The sequence below is a fragment of the Podarcis liolepis genome (assembly GCF_965112155.1).
Source record: "Podarcis liolepis genome assembly, chromosome: 7".
In the NCBI taxonomy this organism is placed as follows: domain Eukaryota; kingdom Metazoa; phylum Chordata; class Lepidosauria; order Squamata; family Lacertidae; genus Podarcis; species Podarcis liolepis.
The window spans coordinates 20,464,074-20,484,898 of NC_139561.1; the positions used below are offsets into that span (position 1 = coordinate 20,464,074).

The 20,825-nt window shown below is 47.0% G+C and overlaps 1 protein-coding gene across 13 annotated transcripts in view; it reads left to right on the forward strand.

Annotated features, from left to right (window-relative positions):
* Positions 1-20,825, forward strand: part of SAMD11 (sterile alpha motif domain containing 11) — a 326,641-nt gene that overhangs the window by 212,248 nt on the left and 93,568 nt on the right. For 11 of the 13 annotated variants that reach the window (XM_083512931.1, XM_083512932.1, XM_083512924.1 and 8 more), the window contains 2 exons: positions 5,065-5,243; positions 18,902-18,952. In XM_083512931.1, the coding sequence (XP_083369057.1) occupies positions 5,065-5,243; positions 18,902-18,952 (230 nt within the window). The remainder of the gene's footprint in view (positions 1-5,064; positions 5,244-18,901; positions 18,953-20,825) is intronic. The other 2 variants (XM_083512927.1, XM_083512926.1) reach the window with 1 other exon arrangement.

Below are 20,825 nucleotides of genomic sequence, written 5' to 3' on the forward strand. Positions count from 1 at the left end.
AGAGACGGGGGGCTTATTTGGGCACCTGGTGTGACCCTTTTGGTAATCGCAGCTGGCTTTAAAACAGGCGGGGGGTGGGAATCGGGGAAGGACAGAGGACTCTCCCTGAGGAACTCTTGGTATGGCTTCTTAGTAAGAAATTTGTGGGCCTTCCCTTTTCTCCTCCCAGCCGTGGTTTCCAGGCTCCTGGAGGGCAACCAAACCTTCGTGTGTCAGTAACAAGGGAATGAAAACTTTGGGGCCTCCTTTCCATATGGAGCTCATTTGACTTCTCTCTCTCTGTGGTCTGTGGTGATGGTAGACAAAAAGCACCTTTGGCCTCCACCCAAGAGGCTCTGTGAGGTGACCAGGCAGTGATGGGGGGGGGGTGGCATCTTTACGGATAGCAAGGGACCCACGAGACTTGAGTCTAGCTAGGTAGGAGAAGAACCCAGTTCCTTCTACATGCCAAGTACGTGTTCTGCCACTGAGCTCTATACAACCTCTCTTGCATACATGTTTGCAGCTGCCTTTATTTGTTCATTTGCCAGGAAGGCGAAAAGTGTGTTGGTTGGCGCTAAACTGCTCAGGAGTTGGCTTCCCTTCTCCACATAAGAGCAGCCTGTAGCTGGATCCGGCCAAAGGCCCATCTAGTACAGTTTCCATAGTGCTATTTTTTTTTTTTATTTCGTTTCCATAGTGGACACCCAGAAGGCTCAAAGAAGCCCACAGGCACCAGCCCTCCTTCACTGCTACTTATATGAACATAATAAGAGATTTACTGGGTCAGGCCAGAGGCTGACCTATTGACCAACAAGGTGCATATGGGGAGCCCGTGAGCAGAACCTGAGCACAAAAGAGCTCTCCTCACCTGCTGGTGCCGGCAACTGACATACTGTCTCTGACCGGGGAGGAAGAACATAACCAGTGTGACTGGTAGCCACATTGAGGATGCCCTGTCCTTTGTCAAGATGCAATATTTTCTGCCCCCCGCCCCCCCAAATGCCCAGCCTTTCCCACCACACGACCTCACATAAGCTTCTCTCTCTGGTCTCTCTCACTCTCCCCCGTCTCTCCACCCCCCCCCAACCAACACATTGCAAATTCCGCCCTAGCTGAGGCCTTGGCGTCTCTGGGATCAATTAAATGCTCGCCGGGGACCTGCTGGAAGGAATCCTTCCTCGTTTTCTGGCAGCTGTGCTACATCACAACCAGGGCGTTGATACGCTTTGACCTTCCCTTTGAGAACAGGGGTCCTTCCTTTCCTCCTCCCCCTTCTTCTTGTACTTTCCAACCCTCCGTTCTCATCTGGAAGATCCGTCTCGGTTATTTCCTATTCTGCTGCGGAAAAACGTCGTCTTCTCTTTTTATTTTTTAAATGGGCTGGGGAAAATGTGGCTTAATGTGGGAGTTACGATGGAAGGGTTAGTTTGGGGTGGGTGGTTTGGGGGTGCTTTTGTCTTAACAACTTGGCTAACCTTGACTGGCTCCTCTTTTAGTGGAAATTTTAGCCTCCTTTCCATCTTTGATTTCCATCTTCTTGGGAGACCCGGAGCGCTCTTCAACATGGGGATAAAACCAAAGCAATGACATATTATTAAAATGCATATTTAAACTCTAGCTCTCACCAGGGCCAATTAGAGCGAGGAGCAGTGGTCAGGCGGGAGGGCCATTTGCCGGGCCCTCAGGCTCAAAGGAGGCCTCGGATTTAATTGTGTGGCATTTGATAAGTTTCACCAGTTGCCTTTAATGCAGATCAGAGCAGAATATGACACGCGCGCTCAGCTTAGAGCTGCAGATTTAAGCAAATATGAGATGTGATTTGGGGAAAGAGGTAGGCTTGTAGTCATCATTAATCCTAATCAGAGTAGACCAATTTAACAGAACTCAGGATAGCTCAGTCGGAAGAACGTGGGGCTGTTCAGCTTAGGGTCATGTGTTTGAGCCCCACGTTGGGCAAAAGATTCCTGCACTGCAGGAGGGTTGGACTAGATGACGTGCGTCCTCCCTTCCGACTCTACAGTTCTATGAAATAAAGGAATGTTACTGACTTAGATTAATTAATTTTAATGGGGAGAATACTGCTGCACTGATGTCCTGCTTTTTGAAAGTGTTACTGGCGTCTGGCTGGCCAACAGGATGATGGGCTAGATGGACCTTGGCTCTTCTTATATTGTCATATCAACACATTCAAAAACATAATAAGTCAAGAGGCAGAAGATAAAATTCGGGTCTCTTCCCTGCCCCCCAGCACACAATGATGCACAGTACTCTTATTAGCAAGGGAGGATTATCTCAGGGTTATAAAAGGAGGCCACATCCAAAGGGACTTCCTTTGGGCTGATCCAGTGTTTGTACTGGAAGTGAACAAAGCTAGGACTCTCTTAAAATGCTGTTTAAAATTTTTTGGAGGCTGTGCATGTCCGGCGGTGGTGATGGTTTTCCCAGGCAGGATGCTGGACTAGTAACTGTGAAATGTTTCAGATGTTTGATATATGCTTCAGTTGCTGTGTTACTCCCCGAGAAGGAAACAAACCCAGAACAAATTAGGACCTTGAATTCAGCCAACTTTTTCCTAGCACCTAATTTTTAGTCACTAGGAAACCTCTTTTCCACTATGGTATCTGTGAGGCTCAGACCAGCGGCAGGTTATTTGCAAGCCTCTTAGCCATTGGCTGAGGTGTTGTGATGACACGGAACGTTTGTGAACATTCCAATTGTTCGGGGTGGTGTGCCAGTAATAGAAATTATGCAGTAGGTTATAAGCGTGGGACTATGTTTCACATGTTAATGCAAAGTTCTTGGTCACATCTTTGGGTTGCATGCAGCTAAATCCTACTCAGAGTAGATCCATTGAAACGAATGGACCTAAGTTGTGTTAATTTCAGTGGGGTCTACTCTGAAAAGGATGAGCATTGTCTACATTCCGTTGTCTTCGGGACTCTTAATACACATTTGGTAATCTGCAAAACATCAGCACTAGTGGTGGTTAAATAAAGTGGATTAGAATCATGCTGAAGTAAACTGCAAGCCTGCCCATTGGCCTGCAGTGCTAGGAATCTAATCTGAGTAGAACTAGCATTGACTACAACCCATTAACTTTGATGAGTTAGGTTAATCTGGAGGAATGACTGTGGTATTATAGGGTGGCATTCAGCTAAGTTTGACTCCGGGTGGACCTGTTGAAAATAATGGACCCAATAAAATTTAGTTTCATGCCACTCTGGTGTGTGTTTGCATTCAGCCAGCAGTAGTGCAACAGGAGTAGTGTGTGTGTGTGTGTGTGTGTGTGTGTGTGTGTGTACGCCCCCCTGCCCTGGTGCAGAAGAGAAGTTGAGCAAAAAGCCCAACAGTGGGCAAAAGATTCTTGTATTGCAGGGGTTTAGACTAGATGACCCTCAAGGTCCCTTCCAACTCTACAATTCTATGATTCTAAGTTCTGTTCTTCTGGAACAGATCATTTCTGCTTGAAAGCCCAGTGTGTAAATGTGTCTGTAGTCCAAAGCATATGGGCACCAGGTTGGGGGAGAGGCTGTGTTAGAGTCGCAAATGCAGGCCACTTGACCCATAAGTGTGCACTTGAGCCACCCCTGATTGTGAGCCTGGCAGGGCTGTTAAAGGAAGCTTAACAGGACCCCCTATTTCTCTGTGTGTGGGGCTCTGAATAGTTTCCGCAAGGGCTGTTCTCAATCCCCAACACACCCCCTCTGTTCCTTCCCCCTTCTCTAGTTAAGTATGATGAGTCCCTGAGCAGCCACTGAGACCAAGTAACTGCTCTTAGGTACCATAATGGCCATTAAATGATTTTTATGAGCTGAGATCGGCACCGTCCCCCTCCTCAGCTTCTGGAGCCGCACTCGAGGCAGTCCCGTGGCAGTTGTGTGTTGGGAATTTGCAGGCCGCTGACTCTTAATTGATGCGATAAATTGTGACTTAGCGGGAAAGAGGTGCACTGCGACATCTAGCTGTGGGGGTGGATAGGCATTGAGCTCTGGGGGTCCCTGGCGAAAGCATCAATTGCTGGAGTAAATGCTCAATATAGGTGCTGTGCTCAGATTTCCAGGAATGGCTTCAATTAAAAAAACAAGCAGGAGTGTCATTTTTGTTAGGGTGCCTTCCTGTGTTGGTTGCTGAATACTGTATGTAAAATACTGTGTTGGTTGCTGAATACTGTATGTTTGGGGGGGGTGTGTGGAGGCATCTTTAGAGTGACAAGTGGGAGGGGTATTTAACCCTTTTGTGCCTGCCACTTTTTTCCTCTGCAGTCTCCCATCCACTGCTGTTTCCTCCCATTTCTCAGGGTTCCCAAGCACCATGGTGCATTAAACTGTGGTTTATTAAACCATGGCATAGCATTACAATGTGAAACCTTGGTTCTCAAACTGCTTAGTTGACAAACAAATCGGCTCCCGAACGCCGAAAACCCAGAAGCAAGTGTTATGGTTTTTGAACGTTTTTTGGAAGCTGAACAACCAACGTGGCTTCCGCTTTAAGCTCCTGCAGCCAATCGGAAGCTGCGCCTTGGTTTCGGTTTTGGGAGTCGAACGGATTGCGTTTGAGAACCAAGGTTTCACTGTACTTGTGAGCCCAGCAGCTTAGCTATGGTTTATTAACTGTGGTTAAAGATTACTCATTAATTAAAGCATCTACTTGGTATACAAAATTAGTTAATGCTAACCACAATTTAGTATTGCATACGAATCCAGTCTCCTGCCAAGCTAGTTAAGGAGCTCTCACCACCCAACAGCTAAAGAGCTGTGGAAAAAGAGCCACAAAAGATTCAGACAAAGACTCAGCAGCCTTTTCTGGTGCTTTTAATCATTCTGTAATGTAAGAAACCAAGGTCTAATTGATAATCTGCTGTACGCCTCAGCTTTGATGATGGTTTGTTCACACCATTAACATTAACTATAGCTTGTTTTGCGTAAGGATTATGGAGGTGTCAACAGAGCCACCCCAACAGATGACTGACTTTATTTAAAAAAACCTCCCCCCTTCAGCACATCTTGATTGAGTCACCTAATCTGATCTTTTCCTCTTTCTCTCCCCCCCCTCCTCCGACTCCGGATTCCTCCCCTTCTACAGAATCGGGGTCGCCTTGCTGAGAAGAGGACCATCCCCTTGCCTCCTACCAGGACCCCAAAGAAAGAGCTTCCCTCCATTTTCTCACACAGTGACGACAGTGAGGAGAGTGACAAGGTCAACGGTCATCACCCTGATGTCAAGCAAGAGGAGGATTTGCATATTAGTATCATGAAAAGAAGGTAATTTTGTTTATTGCAATTTCCTATCACCCCCACACCCCAAAGCATTGAGTGTGAGTTGATCATTTGTGCTCCTACCCCAGCGGTTGCAAGTTGTGAGACTGCAAAAAGTCTCTGATTGGATGGCTGCATATCCCCTTTGAAAGCCATTGGTTGACATGCTGTGATGTCATGTAGTGCTCATAAAAATCCATATGCCCTGAAAGCAAGCCTAGACAGTAAGATTCTGTGATCACACTTCTTGTAGAAGAGTTATGCCATAAAAAAACATATTTGTTGTGCTTTCCCCACTTCCCTGGTCATAATAGATTCCAGGGGCAGTGGGTTTGGTTTTCTTTAGAGGAGAGATCACTGGAGATTTGAGTGTCATTTAAAAATATTTGCGTTATTTAAAAGTGTACAAGTACAGACAAAGACTCCATTGGAGCAGATATGCTACCCCTCATCAAGGGGGTCCCAGGTTCAATCCCCAGCATCTCCAACTAGTGCTGGGAGAAACGCTGGAGAGCTGCTGCCAGTCAGTGCCGACAATACTGAGCTAGATGGACCAATGGTCTGATTCAGTATAAAACAACTTCCTATATTCTACACCCCTGGCAATGTAGCTGCCACTGGTAGAGGAGAGGCAATTTTTCCCTCTGGGGAAACAAAGCAATTCCCAAAGAGTGTCCAGACTTTGGATTCCTCTGGGAAAGCGTGCATTGTGTAATACCTTGTAACGGAGAGGCAATGAAAACCTATTGCAGCTGTGTCTCATTGCCCTCCACCCCCCAAGTGTATCATTACAGCTATTCTTGATCATCATCATCACCACCACCATCCTCTCCCTGCGCTCGCTAATGCACAGAGTTGCTTGGATTCCGAAACAAGCCCTATAAAAACAAAGGAATGGGAGAGCAAAGGCGTGTAATTGCTTTTCTAGTTCTGTGTGTGAGGGGGTTTTATGTGCCTGTTGCTTGCCAGTCACTAAGCCGTTTTCCTCCCACTTTCCCGGGTCGCCAACAGCAGAGGTCTGGGGAGCTGGAATGGCACAGCATCTCCTCCCCCCAACCCCCACCCCAGCTGAAAAAAGAAGCATCTCTGACTTGACACCCTGTTTCTTGTGGCCATTAGTTGTGGATGCAGTTTATTAATTCCGCATGTAAAGCTGGGCAATAGGTCTGCGTCCTTCCCCACCACGGCTGCGCGGTGTGCTATGGAGCCAGGCACAAAGCGCCTCCAAATTGTTCATCCTTCCTTTTTAACTACCCATTTAATTCAGCGCCTCTGTTCCAGTAGCCCTGCTTTGTCTTACTAAGGAGGGAGGCGAATAGTTTGTTAGATGAATACCCAGGGTTTGCAAACCAATAAAATGCTTTTATCTTCAGAATCTTAATTATAGTGATTTGCTTGGGCTCATTGGCGAGAAAATACAGTCAGGAAAGAGAGAAGAGGAGAGAAAGTTTTAACTATTCGTCGTTGGCTTGGTCATCTACTAAAGTGGTTTCCTCTGAGATTTTGCAGCCCAGTTTTATGCATAACGTACACCAGTGGGGCTTGCCTCCCAGTAAGAGTGTACCTGTGATTTCAGCCTCGCTCTGTTTTCATGGAAGGTCTCAAGGCTAGAAAAATCCCCAGTTGACTATGTCCTTAGCTACAGATTTTGATTCTGAGACCAATGAGTTCAGAATACTTTGCACTTTTAAGCCAGTCTTTCTCAGAATAGTGCCCTCCAGTTGTTTGGACTCCAACTTTCCTCAACCCCAACCAACCTGGCCAATTGTCCAGGATACCATAATCTTGTTTGTTTTCTGTCTGAAGATCTCAGGGCATTTCACAGAATAAAAATACAAGATAAAACAACACAAATATACAATAAAAAGAAGAACAAAAGCAAAACAGGCTAATAACCCTCCTCTAGAGGTTCCCTGCCCTGTGTTAAGCCATGGTTTAGTGTGTCGAGAAGATGTCTGTCTATGTCTCCTGGTTTTTGTCTTCCCTCTCTTCTGCTTTCTATGCTCCACTGAGAGAGATTAGAGCTTGGAAGCTTTTGCTATCCCTTAACTTGTTCTTTCAATTACACTCTGGCCTATAGGCGACCTGGAATTGCAAGTGAGTGGTCTGCCAGAGGAGGGCTAGCAGCAAGTGGGGTTGTTAGAGATAGGATTCAGTTCTTCTCTTGGTAGCCCCCAATAGACTAGTAAAACCTTTTTTCAGGTTAGTCCAAGCTCATCCTCCTGACCATGTGTGAGGGAAAGGGAGGAACACATGAGCCTGAGAGTAGGCCTGGCTCCACTAAAGCATGGTTTAATGTGATGTCTGAATATGGCCACTGAGTGTTTTTCAATCTCAGCTCCTTCCCCCCCCCTACCCCGCCTACAAAAATAGTGCTGGCCTGCCTTACAGGGTAGGAATGAGGATTACTGAGATCACCACTTCAAAATAGTACTACCGTATTTAACAGAGAATAATTTACAACTGTGTGGTTTGGAATATTAAGGAAGAGGTTATCTCTTGACATGTGGGGCTCAAGTAATTTATCTGCCTATAGGCTGAAAACTGTTTGCTTCCCTGAGAAACTAGCCATTCATTGATCTGCTTGTGATGTTAGCATTCCTTACTGCTCGGGGAACGCTGCCGGAATAGAATGTTGACAGACACTGCAGCTTCCGAAGGTGAAGCAAAAGGTCATAATGCCTGATAGCATGAAAATCCTTAGTAGATACAAATGGTCAGGAGGTGGGGGAAGCGACAGAGATGCAGCCTGGGCAGAATAAGCTGAAAAGGAAGAGGGTAGTGGAGCCAAGAGACACGAAGCTCTGGGCAAAGTTACTGAAGGAAGAGAGGGAGAAAGAGCTGCAGGAAGCAAATAGGCTACTAAGTGAGCAATGGGTCACAAATCAAAGAGCAGGTGCTGGTATTTCATGTCACGAAGAGTGAGGAACCCTTTTCAGTCCGGGGGCCGCATTTCCTTGTAGGCAACCTTATGAGGGCCACATGCTAGTGGTGGGTAGGTCCAGAGTGAGTAGGACAACAGAGGTGACTCTTAGCCTTTGTACAGTAGCTCTGTGAGTTAGGTACTTCCTTGCATGCAAAGACAGGCTTTGGCAGATTGAACAGATGGAGACTAACAAGTTGATCCAGTGGTCGAGAACACAGTTTCTGCACCTCCTGTAGAGGGAAGTGAGGGGCAGATGGGGCTTGGGCTACATTCCCAGGTTGACATCTAGGAGAATGAAAACTCTGATCCTAAACCTCCGCTGCCTGGACCCCTGGACTTTGAGCTTCCCCACCCTTGGTTTAAACTAACCAGCTGAGTCACTAATAAAATACAGTGGTGCCTCGCAAGACGAAAAGAATCCGTTCTGTGATTCTCTTCGTCTAGCAGTTTTTTCGTCTTGCAAAGCAAGCCCATTGACGGATTAGCGGATTAGCGCTATTAGCGGCTGATCGGATCAGCTGATAAGTGGCTTAGCGGCTTAGAAAAAGGGGGGGGAGGGAAAAAAACCCGCAGGAACTCGCAAGACATTGTCGTCTTGCGAAGCAAGCCCATAGGAAATTCGTTTTGTGAAGCACCTCCAAAACGGAAAACTCTTTTCGTCTAGCGAGTTTTCCGTCTTGCGAGGCATTCGTCTTGCGGGGCACCACTGTAAGAAGCTAAGTAAGAAGAGCCCTGTTGGATCGGGCCGGCCAGTAGCCCATCATAGCCCATCATCTTGTTATCTCTTTGACAACAAGATGCCTCTGGCAAACCGGCAGAGGACCTGAGAGCAACAAGACTCTCCTCACTTGAGATTCATCAACTGGCATCCCACAATTATTTGGCGTCCCCTATAGTTTTTCTGCCTCTGGCTTGCGTTAAGTGGACCAACATTTTGTATCCTATTAGTATGTGTGTTTGAACGCGTAAGATCCTCACTCCAGCCCACCCACCCCAGAGACAGAATAGGAATCTGATGGAACTGTCTTCAGTTTCTATCAGCGACTAACAGCCACTTGTGGAGAAATCTACCTTTAGGTGCAGGCCCCTGCAGCTGACGTCAAGTGCCCCTACCAGCAAGAAGAAGCACAACCAAAACGCGTCTTTTAAAACTGGCAACAGTCCTTTTGGCTTGGGGCTGGTGGGGAATGCTCTTTTAAATCGGCAGTCTCGCGGGTTGAGCAGGCAAAACAGCTCCGGGGGTAGCTGGGATATTTTATTGGTATCCCGCCAATGTGCTGGGAGTTGTCCGTACAGCCCGCAGTTATTCGAAGAAGAGAGGGGGAGAGGGTTGGGAAGAGAGACTACGGATTGGAACAAGGGAGGTGTGGAAAGATTGATGGATGAGGTTAAGGGAGGGTCAGATATACGTTTTTAGAATTCCCCTCATTTCGCCGCTGTTATTTTGACTGATGGGCTGAGTGTCTCTGTGGTTTAGCAGTGGGGGGGGACTTTCTGTCCGCCCCCCCTCCCCCGTTCCGCTGCTTCCCCCCTTCCCCTGCCCCCATTTCCTTTCCACTTTGCCTCCAGTGAACCGGGTCACCGCGCCGTTCTTACCCAGACTTCCATCTTCTAATAGCAAAATTGCCAGCCTCCATGAAGGCTTTAATGGTTTGGGGCTGTCAGTCTGTCAGCCGCATCCCTGGTGCTCTTAAGTGGAAATCTATTTCTGACATCCCTGAAGGCTGCTGCTCTTTGCCTCTCTAATTGATTGGAGTTCAAACCAAAGCAGCCCCCATTCTCCCACCCAACCCCCATTCTGCATCCCTGCTCCCCCACCCTCCTTACATGTTTCTGGCACTTGTGGGACACAGCTGTGTGCAAAGGGGGCAGGGAGTGGGTCAGGTCTGTGGCTCCCATCTTCTCTGGGAACCTTCGTAAGTGGGAATCTCTCTACTGAGGATTATCCTCAACTAAATCCTCCTCAGAGCAGACCCATTTAAATTTATGTACCTACATTCAGTCATATTTATTACCATCCAAAGGGTCTACTCTCAAGTAGGACTAGCATTGGATACAGCTCAGTATCTCCAGCCAAACGTGTTCTTTTGAGTCTTTTATGGGACCATCTACCCACTGGAGTATGTGTGTGTTTGTTGCAAGTCATCATGGCAGTGTATGTTACGTAGATTTGTGTTTTATATTTTAAACGCGCCCCACAATCCTTGGATGAAGGGTGTATAGAAATTTAATTTAAAAAGATGATGATGATAAAAGACTCGTAAGATGCCCAGGTCTGGGATTTATCTTCCATTGACAGAAGGGCCTGCCCTACAATTGATCAGTCAATCAGTTTATTTAGTGTTTTTGTGCCCTGCATTTCAGCAACAAAAAAGTGTCCCAGAGCAGCTTACATACAATAAGTTAAGCAAGACAAGTCCCTGCCTGCAAGCTTACAATCTAAAAAAAAATCACTAAAGGTAAGAGAGATAGGGAGGGAAGAGGAAAAAAGCAGACTTGGGCACTAATCCTTAAAGTAGTAGTTCTATTAGGTAGACAATCTGCCCCCTTTTGCAAAACTAAAATGTATGTTATGCAAAATTCCATACAACAGTATGTACAGTATATTATTAGGAGTTTGCATTAAAATGCTGATGAGTTTTCATGGGGCCTTCAAAAACAACAAAACACTGGAGACTGATGTAGAAATGTGGAGAACTAAATTTAAGACTGGAAAAATGAGAAATTGAGAGGAATCAAAGTTGGTGTGTTCACCCATCCCTATGTATAGAGTGGTCTCACTCACTGGGTCATCGCCTTGTTGTGGGGAGTGGACCTGCACGTTCCTATGACCCTTGTAAGCGAAGCCGTCGGAAGTCCCATACTCCCACCAGGGTTGTCAAAGGGGCGGAGCTAGGAGCTAGACAAAGAATGATCCAAGAAGTCCTCAACGGCAGAACAGGCAGAAGATAACAAGTGTTATGTTACAATGGCTGTGAAGGCAGATAGAACAGATTGCGGAAATTATCGAGGCATCTCTTTATTAGCTGCAGCCGGCAAATTCTTGCAACTCCTTGAAAGATTCCATCAACAGTATCTCTGGAAATTCTTACACATCACTTGGGAAGATAGGTGAACTACTGGAACTGGAAGAAGCAAAGATTCTTCAGAATCAACTTTGTTGGACTGGTCATGTTGTGCAGATGCCTGATGATTGTCTTCCAAAGCAACTACTCTATTCCGAACTTAAAAATGGAAAGCGTAATGCTGGTGATCAACAAAAGAGGTTTAAAGACACTCTCAAGGCAAATCTTAAAAAATGTAGTATAAACACCGACAATTGGGAAATACTGGCCTGCGAGTGCTCCAGTTGGAGAACAGCCTTTACCCAAGGTGTCATCGACTTTGAAGATGCTCAAACTCAGGATGAAAGGAGGAAACGTGCTAAGAGGAAGGAACATTTGGCAAACCCTCCCCTTTATCAACACCCCCACTGTGGAAGGACGTGTGGATCCAGAACTGGCCTCCACAGTCACTTACGGACTCACTGTTAAGACCGTGTTCATGGAAGACAATCTTACTCTGCTACGAGTGATTGCTAAAGAAGTAGTAGTATAGAGAGGCGCTGTGGTTGGGACAGCGGGGAGGAGAAATCTCTAGGCCTGTTTGTACCCCCATTCAAGGGCCCAGCTTCCTAGGTTCAGTTCTGGTTGGGCTTTTGCCACTGCATTCCCTGCCAGTTATGCTGTTCCTCAGCCTAGCCCTTCGGTGTTCTCCTGACATTTCCTCCTCCAGCACAGCTGCTTGCTGCCGCCGCCGCTTCATAGTAATGACTGTCACCCTAATAAATAAAATACATTTAAGATCCGTCTGGGAAACGAGCGCTGGATTTGATCCAGAGTGCCAGGAAGCGGCAGCGGGTCTAATGAGGACTTAGATTTGATAGTGAGCGGAAATGGCTACTTTATTGTGCTGTGGAACTGGCAGGCAGCGCAGAGGGGGAGGCTGAGTGTGTGCCGGGAGAAATCCCTTCCTAAAAGGGAGCCAGGTAGAACACCTGCTTTGCCCGGAGAATGCTCCAAGTTCAATATCCAGCATCTCCAGGTAGGGCTCAGAAAGGCTCCCTGCCTGAAATGCTGGATAGCCACTGCCAGTCAGTGTAGACAGTATTGAGCTAAAGGGACATTTTTTTCTGAGTTTGTATAAGGCAAGCCCCAGAGAGCAAAAGCACCTAGGTCTATGTTATGGATGGTGGAGTAATGAGAACCTCTCCAGATTCGCACTCTGTGAAATAATATGCGAGCTGACACTCAACTATCCAACAAATATTACACACAGAAACTATCTACAAGGGCATAAAATTGCATGTATGGGTGAAAATGCTGTTATAAGTTGTGGTCTTTTTCCTGAGGCTTGTGCCCCAGCTGAATCCCACTTAGAGCAGACCTATAGTGGACCTACATCATGTCCATTAGCTTCCAACAGGTCTACTCTGAGTAGGGCTAGCATTGCATACAACCCAATATCCCCAACCAGACTTGTTCTAGTAGACCTGTTGAAGTTAATGGATGCTACCAACTTGTGTGCATTAATTTTGGTGAGTTTATTCTGAGGAAAACTTAGCCGGCTATAAACGCAGATCTCCTGCCTTTCTTATCTGTTTGTTAAACTCTTTTCTTTTCATTTTGCATACCTGCTGAAAAGCACAGGTTCCAGTGAGTCATCTAAACTTTCCCAGAGGCACTCTGTCTATTTATGCAGATTTGCATCTTGGGCCTTTAAGAACCTAACAACACCTTGGCCTGTTAGATTTCTGAATGTGTCTGATTATATCTATATATTTTATGTACTATCAGTCAATCAGTCTGTCTGTTAACAGTAGGAATGTCTACTAGCCATCCTTCCACACACAACTGAATTGTTTTAGGAAATAATAACAACTTACTTTAGTTCCCACCATTCACTCTAAGGTCTCAGAGTGGGTTGTGGTGCTCATCTCGCTTTACTGGCCGAGGGAGCCGGTGTACAGCTTCCGGGTCATGTGGCCAGCATGACTAAGCCGCTTCTGGCGAACTAGAGCAGCGCATGGAAACACCGTTTACCTTCCCGCCAGAGCGGTACCTATTTATCTACTTGCACTTGGACGTGCTTTCGAACTGCTAGATTGGCAGGAGCAGGGACCGAGCAACGAGAGCTCACCCCGTCATGGGGATTCAAACTGCTGACCTTCTGATCGGCAAGCCCTAGGCTCTGTGGTTTAACCCACAGCGCCACACTTCAGAGTGGGTTACAGCACTTTAAAATGCAACACTTGGGATATAGAAGTCTGTCTTATACTGAGCCAGGCCACTGGATTTTCTAGCTCAGTTTTGTTTATACTGCCTGGCATTGGCTCTCCAGGGTTTCAGACATGGGTCTCTCCTAGCCCTACCTGGAAATGCTGAGGATTGAACCTGTGACCTTCTGCATGCAAAGCAGATGCTCTACCCCAGAGCTACATCCGCTGCCTTAAGAAGCTGACAGGAAGATCCGTTATGCTCCTGTATGATCAAACAGGAAGGCTACCTCAAACTCATGGAAACTTAAGTGAGACCTACGGGATTGAGACCCAAATTACAATTGTGTCTGTTTTTTTGCATTTCTTAGCAAATGCCAGGTTGTTTGTTGTAACTTTCTCAATAGAATGAACAATTAGTCACTTTTGTATTGGCTTATAGTTCCTGTTTATTTATTGATACGCGTGTTTCTTACATGTTTTTTATTTATTTAAAAAATAAAAGAAGAAGAAGCTGCCTTGTATGGAGTTGGAGCATTGATCCTTTTAGCTCCATATTGTTTGCACTGACTGACAGCGGCTCTCCAGACAGCTGTTCCTGGAGATGCCAGGGATTGAACCCGGGATCTTCTAATGTGGTATACTGCCTCAGAAGATGGTTTGGAAACTTCAGCTAGTGTAGAATAGGGCGGCCAGGTTGCTCACTGGAGCAAGATGATTTGAGCATATAATTCTGATCCTGGCCTGACTGCATTGGTTGCCAATTAGTCTCCGGCCCCAATTCAAAGTGCTGGTTTTGACCTATAAAGCTTTAAATGGCTCAGGACCACAATACCTCAAAGGCCACTTATCCCCAGATGAACCAGTCTGAACCTTGCAATCCTCATCTGAGGCCCTCCTTCGTGTGCCTCTTCCACGAGAGGGTGGCAACACAAGAACGCGCCTTTTCCACAGTGGCACCCTGCTTGTGGAATGTTCTCTCCAGGGAGGTTCAGCTGGCAACTTAATTATACACCTTTAGGCGCCAGACAGAAATGTTCCACTTCAACCAGCCCTTTGGCTAGCATCCTATCTCCTTTAAAATACGGATTATTGGTTTGCTTTTGTTTTTCATTATGTACTTTTGTGTTTGATATATGCAAAGTTGGCACGCCACCCCTGAGCTTAAAGAGCTTTCCTTAAGACACAGGAACATATTCCGCACCCCTGCTCCCACGGCACATTCTTCCATGGTCTCTCGAGATATACAGGTGCCAGCAACTACCGGGAACAGAGGGCACTGCCTTTTGCAGAGTCAGGCCTTTGGTCTGTCTTTGCACACAGTGATTGCCAGCTTCCCTCCAAGCTGCTTTCTGAGCCCTACCTGGCGATGAAAGTGGGGATTGAGCCTGGCAGCTCTTGCATACAAAGCCCTACCACTGATTGGTGGCCCCTTTCCTAGGCCTTCTTCTGCTCCCCCTCCTTTTCCAAGCAGAGAGGAAGCCTTGCCTCTGGTTGTTGAGGGACACATCTGGCTTTTCTTATTAAACCCTGTGTAACTGATTGTGTGTTAGAGGAAGGGCAGGGGAGGTTGCAGCAGAGAAAGGGAGCGTCAGCAGCTGCCTTGCTGCTGTTTGCTTCTAGCTCCCACCCCACTCTAACCCCCTCTTCAAATCTCTCTCCCTCCCCCCATTTAATTATTAGTAATTTATAAGGAGCCTTCTTGGTCCCTCCAACCCACCCAAATACACGACTCGTGCAGCTTGATAGCTTGCAAATTATTAGTAATTTGATTTCAATTGAATGAATAACCCACTAAAGTGAAACGCACATTAGCCCCAGAAATCTAATTGGAGATAACACCATAGAAACTAAAGGGGGGACGACGACAGAGCCAGAGCTTGGTTAAGCTACCCAGAAAAGGAAGAGGACAGGAGAGGGGGTAAGAGATAGAAGATAATTGGGATTTAATTTCATTTCTTACCTACTCATTTGTTTAAATATGGGTGTTTAATTATCCAGCTCCGCAGATAGCTGCAGTTGCCAAGTTATGAATATGCGCTCCTCACTGCAGCGCTTAATTTCACCTCCTCCTCTCTCTCTTGCAAAATAGACTCTGATGCTAGCCAAGCCGGCTTTGATGTTGAGCCATCTTAAGCCTTATTGGGGGGAAACGGGCGTCTCATGCAAAAAGGGATATTGTAGAAAGCTGGAGAAGGTTCAGATAGAGGGCAACCAAAAATGTTCAAGGCGTTGGAGCAACTCCCCTGTGAGGAAAGGTTACAGCATTTGGGGCTTTTCGGTTTAGAGAAAAGGGGGGCAAGAGGGGGGGGATTGATAGTGGTGTATAAGATCGTACAGGGTGTGGAAGAAGTGGATAGACAGAGGTTCTGCTCCTCATAATGCTAGAACTGGGAGATACTCATTGGAGCAGAATATTGGAATTCCCTGCCACAAGAGGCAGTGATAGCCACCAACTTGGATGGCTTTTAAAGAGGGCTGGGGAGATTCATGGAGGAGAGGGCTATTGATGGCTTAATAGTCAGGAAAGCTTGTTCTGCCTCCGTGGTCAGAGACAGTAATGTTTGTTTTCTGGGTCCCACTTTCTGGTTTCCTAGAGGCTTCTGGTTGACCACCGTAAGAACATGATGCTGGACTAGATAAGCCACTGGCCTGATCAGCAGGCTTCTCTTGCACCCTTAATGAAGACGAGATAAAATAAATGACTTTTTCATTCCCATGAGATCTAGTGATGCTCACCAATTTGGATAGCTTTTAAAGAGGATTAGACAAATTCATGGAGGATAAGGCTGTCAGTATCTACCAGCCACTAGGGCTATGTTCTCCCTCTCCTGCCAGAGGCAGCATGGCTCTGAAGACCACTTGCTGGGAATGTATTTATTTATTTTGTATGACTAATTAATTAATTAAATTTCCATACCACCCTTCATCTGAGGATCACGGGGCAGTTTGCAATATAAAAACAAAAATACAAAATACATAGTGGCAAATAAGAGCAACCCATCACAGTTTAAAAGGCCATAGATTGTTTAATCAGCCAAAGGCCTGGGAAGAGAGGAATGGTTTTGCCTGGTGCCTAAAGATACACAACGAAGGTGCCAGGCAAGTCTCCCCGGGGAAAGCATTCAACAAGTGGGGAGCCACTGCAGAAAAGGCCCCGTTCCTCTGTTGCCACTCTCTGGACCTCTTGTGGAGGAGGCACACGAAAGAAGGGCCTCAGATTATCATCTTAGGGTTTGGGCCAGTTCATATAGGGAGAGGTGGTCCTTGAGGTATTGCAGTCCTGAGCCATTTAAAAGTGGGGAATCACAATTGGGGAGTATGCTGTTGTGCTCTGGTCCTTCTGTTTGGCCTCTGTTTGGCCTCTGATGAGCTAAGCCTGAAAGCGAAACCACAGCTTCTAGAACTCCCATAATGATCCGGGAGCTCCAGCCAAGCCAAGATTTGAAATTACAAAGGAGTCTTTCCAGGACAGGGAAGATGGACTGGTAGACTTGTCACAGTTTCCCAGAATCTGGTGGGTGGAGGAATTGGAGGGAAGCTGAAACCAGCCTGGAGATCGAAATTCATCAGCTGGTTAGTGACGGGCTTTAGCTCAGTTGTAGAGCATCTGCTTTGCCCGCCAAAGGTCCCAGGTTCAATCCCCAGCATCTTCTGGTAGGGTTGGGAATGTCCCTTGCCTGGAGAGCTGATGCCAATCAGTATAGACAATGTTACGTTAAGGGGACCCTTGACCTGACTTTGTGTAAGGCAGCACCCTGTGTTTCTAGCCCTACTGTGCCTGGACTTCCCAGGTGAGTTTGTGAGAGAGCCCCAGTAGCCAGTCAGGGGCTGAGCATCATCCCACCTGGGGACTTGATCCTGAATCTGAAATGAAGTAGGTTGCCTGAGGCAGCCTTCAGAGGCTTGCTGGGGGTGGGGAAATCTCATCCGCTGTCACTTGTCAGCATCTAAATTTAGGCTGCCTCTTGTCTGGAATCTTGTCTCTCCAGCTTGCGGGCGGAACATGCAGAATTAATTTCAGAGGCGGGGAAAGGGCTAATGATTTATTTACAGCTGGAAGGAGTGTGACTGGGGGTTTTTTGTGTGTGTGTGGTGCAAGGCAGTGTTTGGGCTTCCTTAATACATGTCAGGTCTCGGCTTCTTCTCCTTCCTGGAAGATCATCTTGTTACTTGAGACACAATCTCTCGCTACCACCAGCCTCCCTTATCCACTGTGCTTCTGAATACATTTGCTGGGAATCTCAGGTGGGATCCTGCTTTTGTGGGCTTCCTATTCAGGCACCTAGCTGGCCACTGTGAGGACAGGGTGCTGGACTATGGTGGGCCATGGGCTTGATCCAGCAACAGGGCTCTCCTTACAATGTGCTTTTTTGCCAGCTTATTCAGCTCGCTTTTTAAAGCAGTACTTTGCCCTGGTGAAGGCATAACATTTCCTGGTCCCTTAATACAGTAGTTGAAGGGATCAGGAGTGCCTTACTTCTTCACTGTTCTCTTTCTTGCAGTGGATGAACAAGGCACTTCCTCACCAACCTCAGCCTGCCCTTAGCAGCCACCATACACCTTCCTTCTTCATAGCATTCATCCCTGGAGATAGCCCTTGGCTTCCTCCTCCTGGTTCTCAATTTTTGACAGATTGGCAGGAAGAACAATGGCTCCCCCTGACATTGGCTATGGCTCCACCTACTTTAGGGCTCCCTGCCTTCTGCCCCACCAGTCTCAGTAGGCCCCAGTCACCTCTGTTCCTTTCCTCTTTCAAACTTGATTCCCCAACCCCCCCAAAAAACATTAACCTAGAGCAGGGGTCTGCAACCTTTAAGACAAAAAGAGCCACTTGGACCCGTTTCTGAAGAAAAAAAACCTGGGAGCCGCAAAACCATTGCGACATTTAAAACAAATATATCTCCGGAGCCGCGATCTGACAGCGGGCGGGAAAGTGACGTTGGGACGGTGCGTGACTAACGCACGTACCGCCCCCATGCGACGTCACAGCCAATACAGCGCCCGCCACAGTGGAGAGTGTCGGGGCGCACAATACGCCTCCTCCCCTCGCTAGTATCTGCCCCGGAGCCGCGGCAAAGGTGTAAAAGAGCCACATGCGGCTCCGGAGCCATGGGTTGCAGACCCCTGACCTAGAGTATTGTGCTACCTCTGTGCTAAAATTAACTGTGACTAGCTCTAAGACAGAGTTTCAGGACAGGGACTGAAGCTTGCTTGCATCCCAGGTTTAAAGGTAAACTGTGGTTTGTGGCAAATACCTGTGCAAGTAGACACTCTACGCTGTGTTTTAGCATTGAAAAGGTGGGAGAAGGGTGCACACAATACTTTAGACAGAGGTTACAAGATGAGGGAGTGTTACCACCCCCCTAGTCTGTGAGCCTGAGCTTCTCTGAGCTGTAACATCCTATTCAGCACCTGCGACTGAAAGTTCTCTCTCTCTTTCTCTCTTTCTCCCTTTCCCCCCTCCTCCTCCTCTCTCAACAGGATACATGCACATTGGGATCTGAACATCTCTTTCCGTGAGACCTCTTGCAGGTACCAATTTTGGGGCCCCTCTTTGTATGGTAGGCCAAGAGTTTATATAACGATGCATTTGGGGGTGGGATTGTTGGGTACCACTTAAAAATATGGAAGGCTGTTCTTGTAGGGGTCGACTGTGATTTGGGGTTGCTTGCTTTTCGTTCTTTTCCCCCGCTTTTGTTTTTTGTCTTCATCAGGGCAATCAAAATGGGTGACAACTCATACTTAAATGCAGACAAGGGTAATTTGCACAACCAACTGGGAATGTAGAGAATTTGAGTCATGTAGACCCCTGGAGAGTTTGTCACGGGGTGAAGTGATCCACACGACTGATTTAGCACGCAGCCAAACTATCCTTTCTGGCAACACCATTTAACCTCTTTTAAATTTCATTGAAACACCATTTTGATGGGGGGGGCGCGCGATACCTTATCACCTCCCAGTCACACAGTCAATTCTTGCCCTCCAAAATGAATTGGGCACTCTGTGAGTAAAAGCTGGTAGGCACAAATCACGGCCAGCATTCTTCCCAGCGCCCCTGGATAGGCAGTACACAAGGGGCATTCTATGAGGAGATGTCATCCTCGTAAGAGGGGCCAAAAGCAAAATGTCAGCCACTCATTCTTAAGCACCCTTGAACCTTTCAGGCAACTTCACTGCTGCTCTGAAACAAGCCCCCTCATTTCACCTCCCTGCACCACCCTACATTAAGCAGCAGGTTTGACAGTTCAGCCACATGACACATACAAGTCAATCCCTAGTCCATCTATTCTAGGTAGGTGGTATTTCTGGGATATGAGGTGGGTTGGGGTGTAAGCCAGCCTTTCACCCCAACATGGCACCCCTTTCCATTGACATTGACTCCCAGCTGTTCTGGCTGGAGCTGATGGGAATCGTAGACCAAAACATCTGGAGGGCATCGGATCCAGGAAACCCTGAGGTCTTTTTCCAGAGGCAACCTGCCTCCGAGGTTAACCATTATCCTGAACTGGTCCCACACTATGTTGTGCATACTCTATTACCTTGCACGCCTGTGGTTGTTTTGTCTTGTCTCTACCCTTTGCAACATGTCTGGGAACAGCCTGACTTGATTTTACCTGCCTTCCTTTCCCCTCCTTCCTTTGATCTTCCTTTCCAAGTCTGCAAAGGTGCCCTGCCTCCTCCCCCCTAAGCAGTCTGGTCACCTTGGAGTTGCTGTCTCTGTTGTCCTCGATGCAAGAATGCTTAATTAGATACAAACAGGTCCCATGCATTCTCGACGCCAAAACTCCAATGCTGGTGGGGAGGTTCCTTCTGCCCCCCTCCCTTTCCTGAAAGGGGAAATATTTCCGTCTCCTGAGGTCTCCAGGGTAATCTTTTCTCTTCAGTACTTTGAAGCCATTCACACAGCTGATATAGTAGTGCCTTAAGTGTCTGTCTCTATCTTTTTTAAAGGAGCGGCTCCATGTGGTGCCGTTCCCTTTATTTCTTTTTTTAAGCATCGTTTTAAGCTTTCTTTTTTCAAGAATCAAAATGGTGATACTTTTTCCCTTTTTAGACTTCCCCAACACTTAAACAAAAAAAAATCAAGCAAAGGGGGCCTGTCAGGATCCCAAGTTGGACTACAGTTCCCATCATCTCTCGCCATTGGTTGTGCTGGTGGGGGCTGATGGGAGTTGGGAGTCCAACACCTTATAGCACTACATTGGCTACCCCTAGCCCAGCCATTCAGGGAGCTGAGCAGCTTCAGTAGACTTCCGGTTTTTGCTTTGCGAATCCAAAGTAAATCGTTTGGGTCTTACAAGTAGGTACACATCATACATTTAAAGCACACACACCCCTGCCACAAGCATCCTGGGAACTGTAGTGCTGGGAATTTTAGCTATCTGAGGAGTAAGCTGTAGTTCCC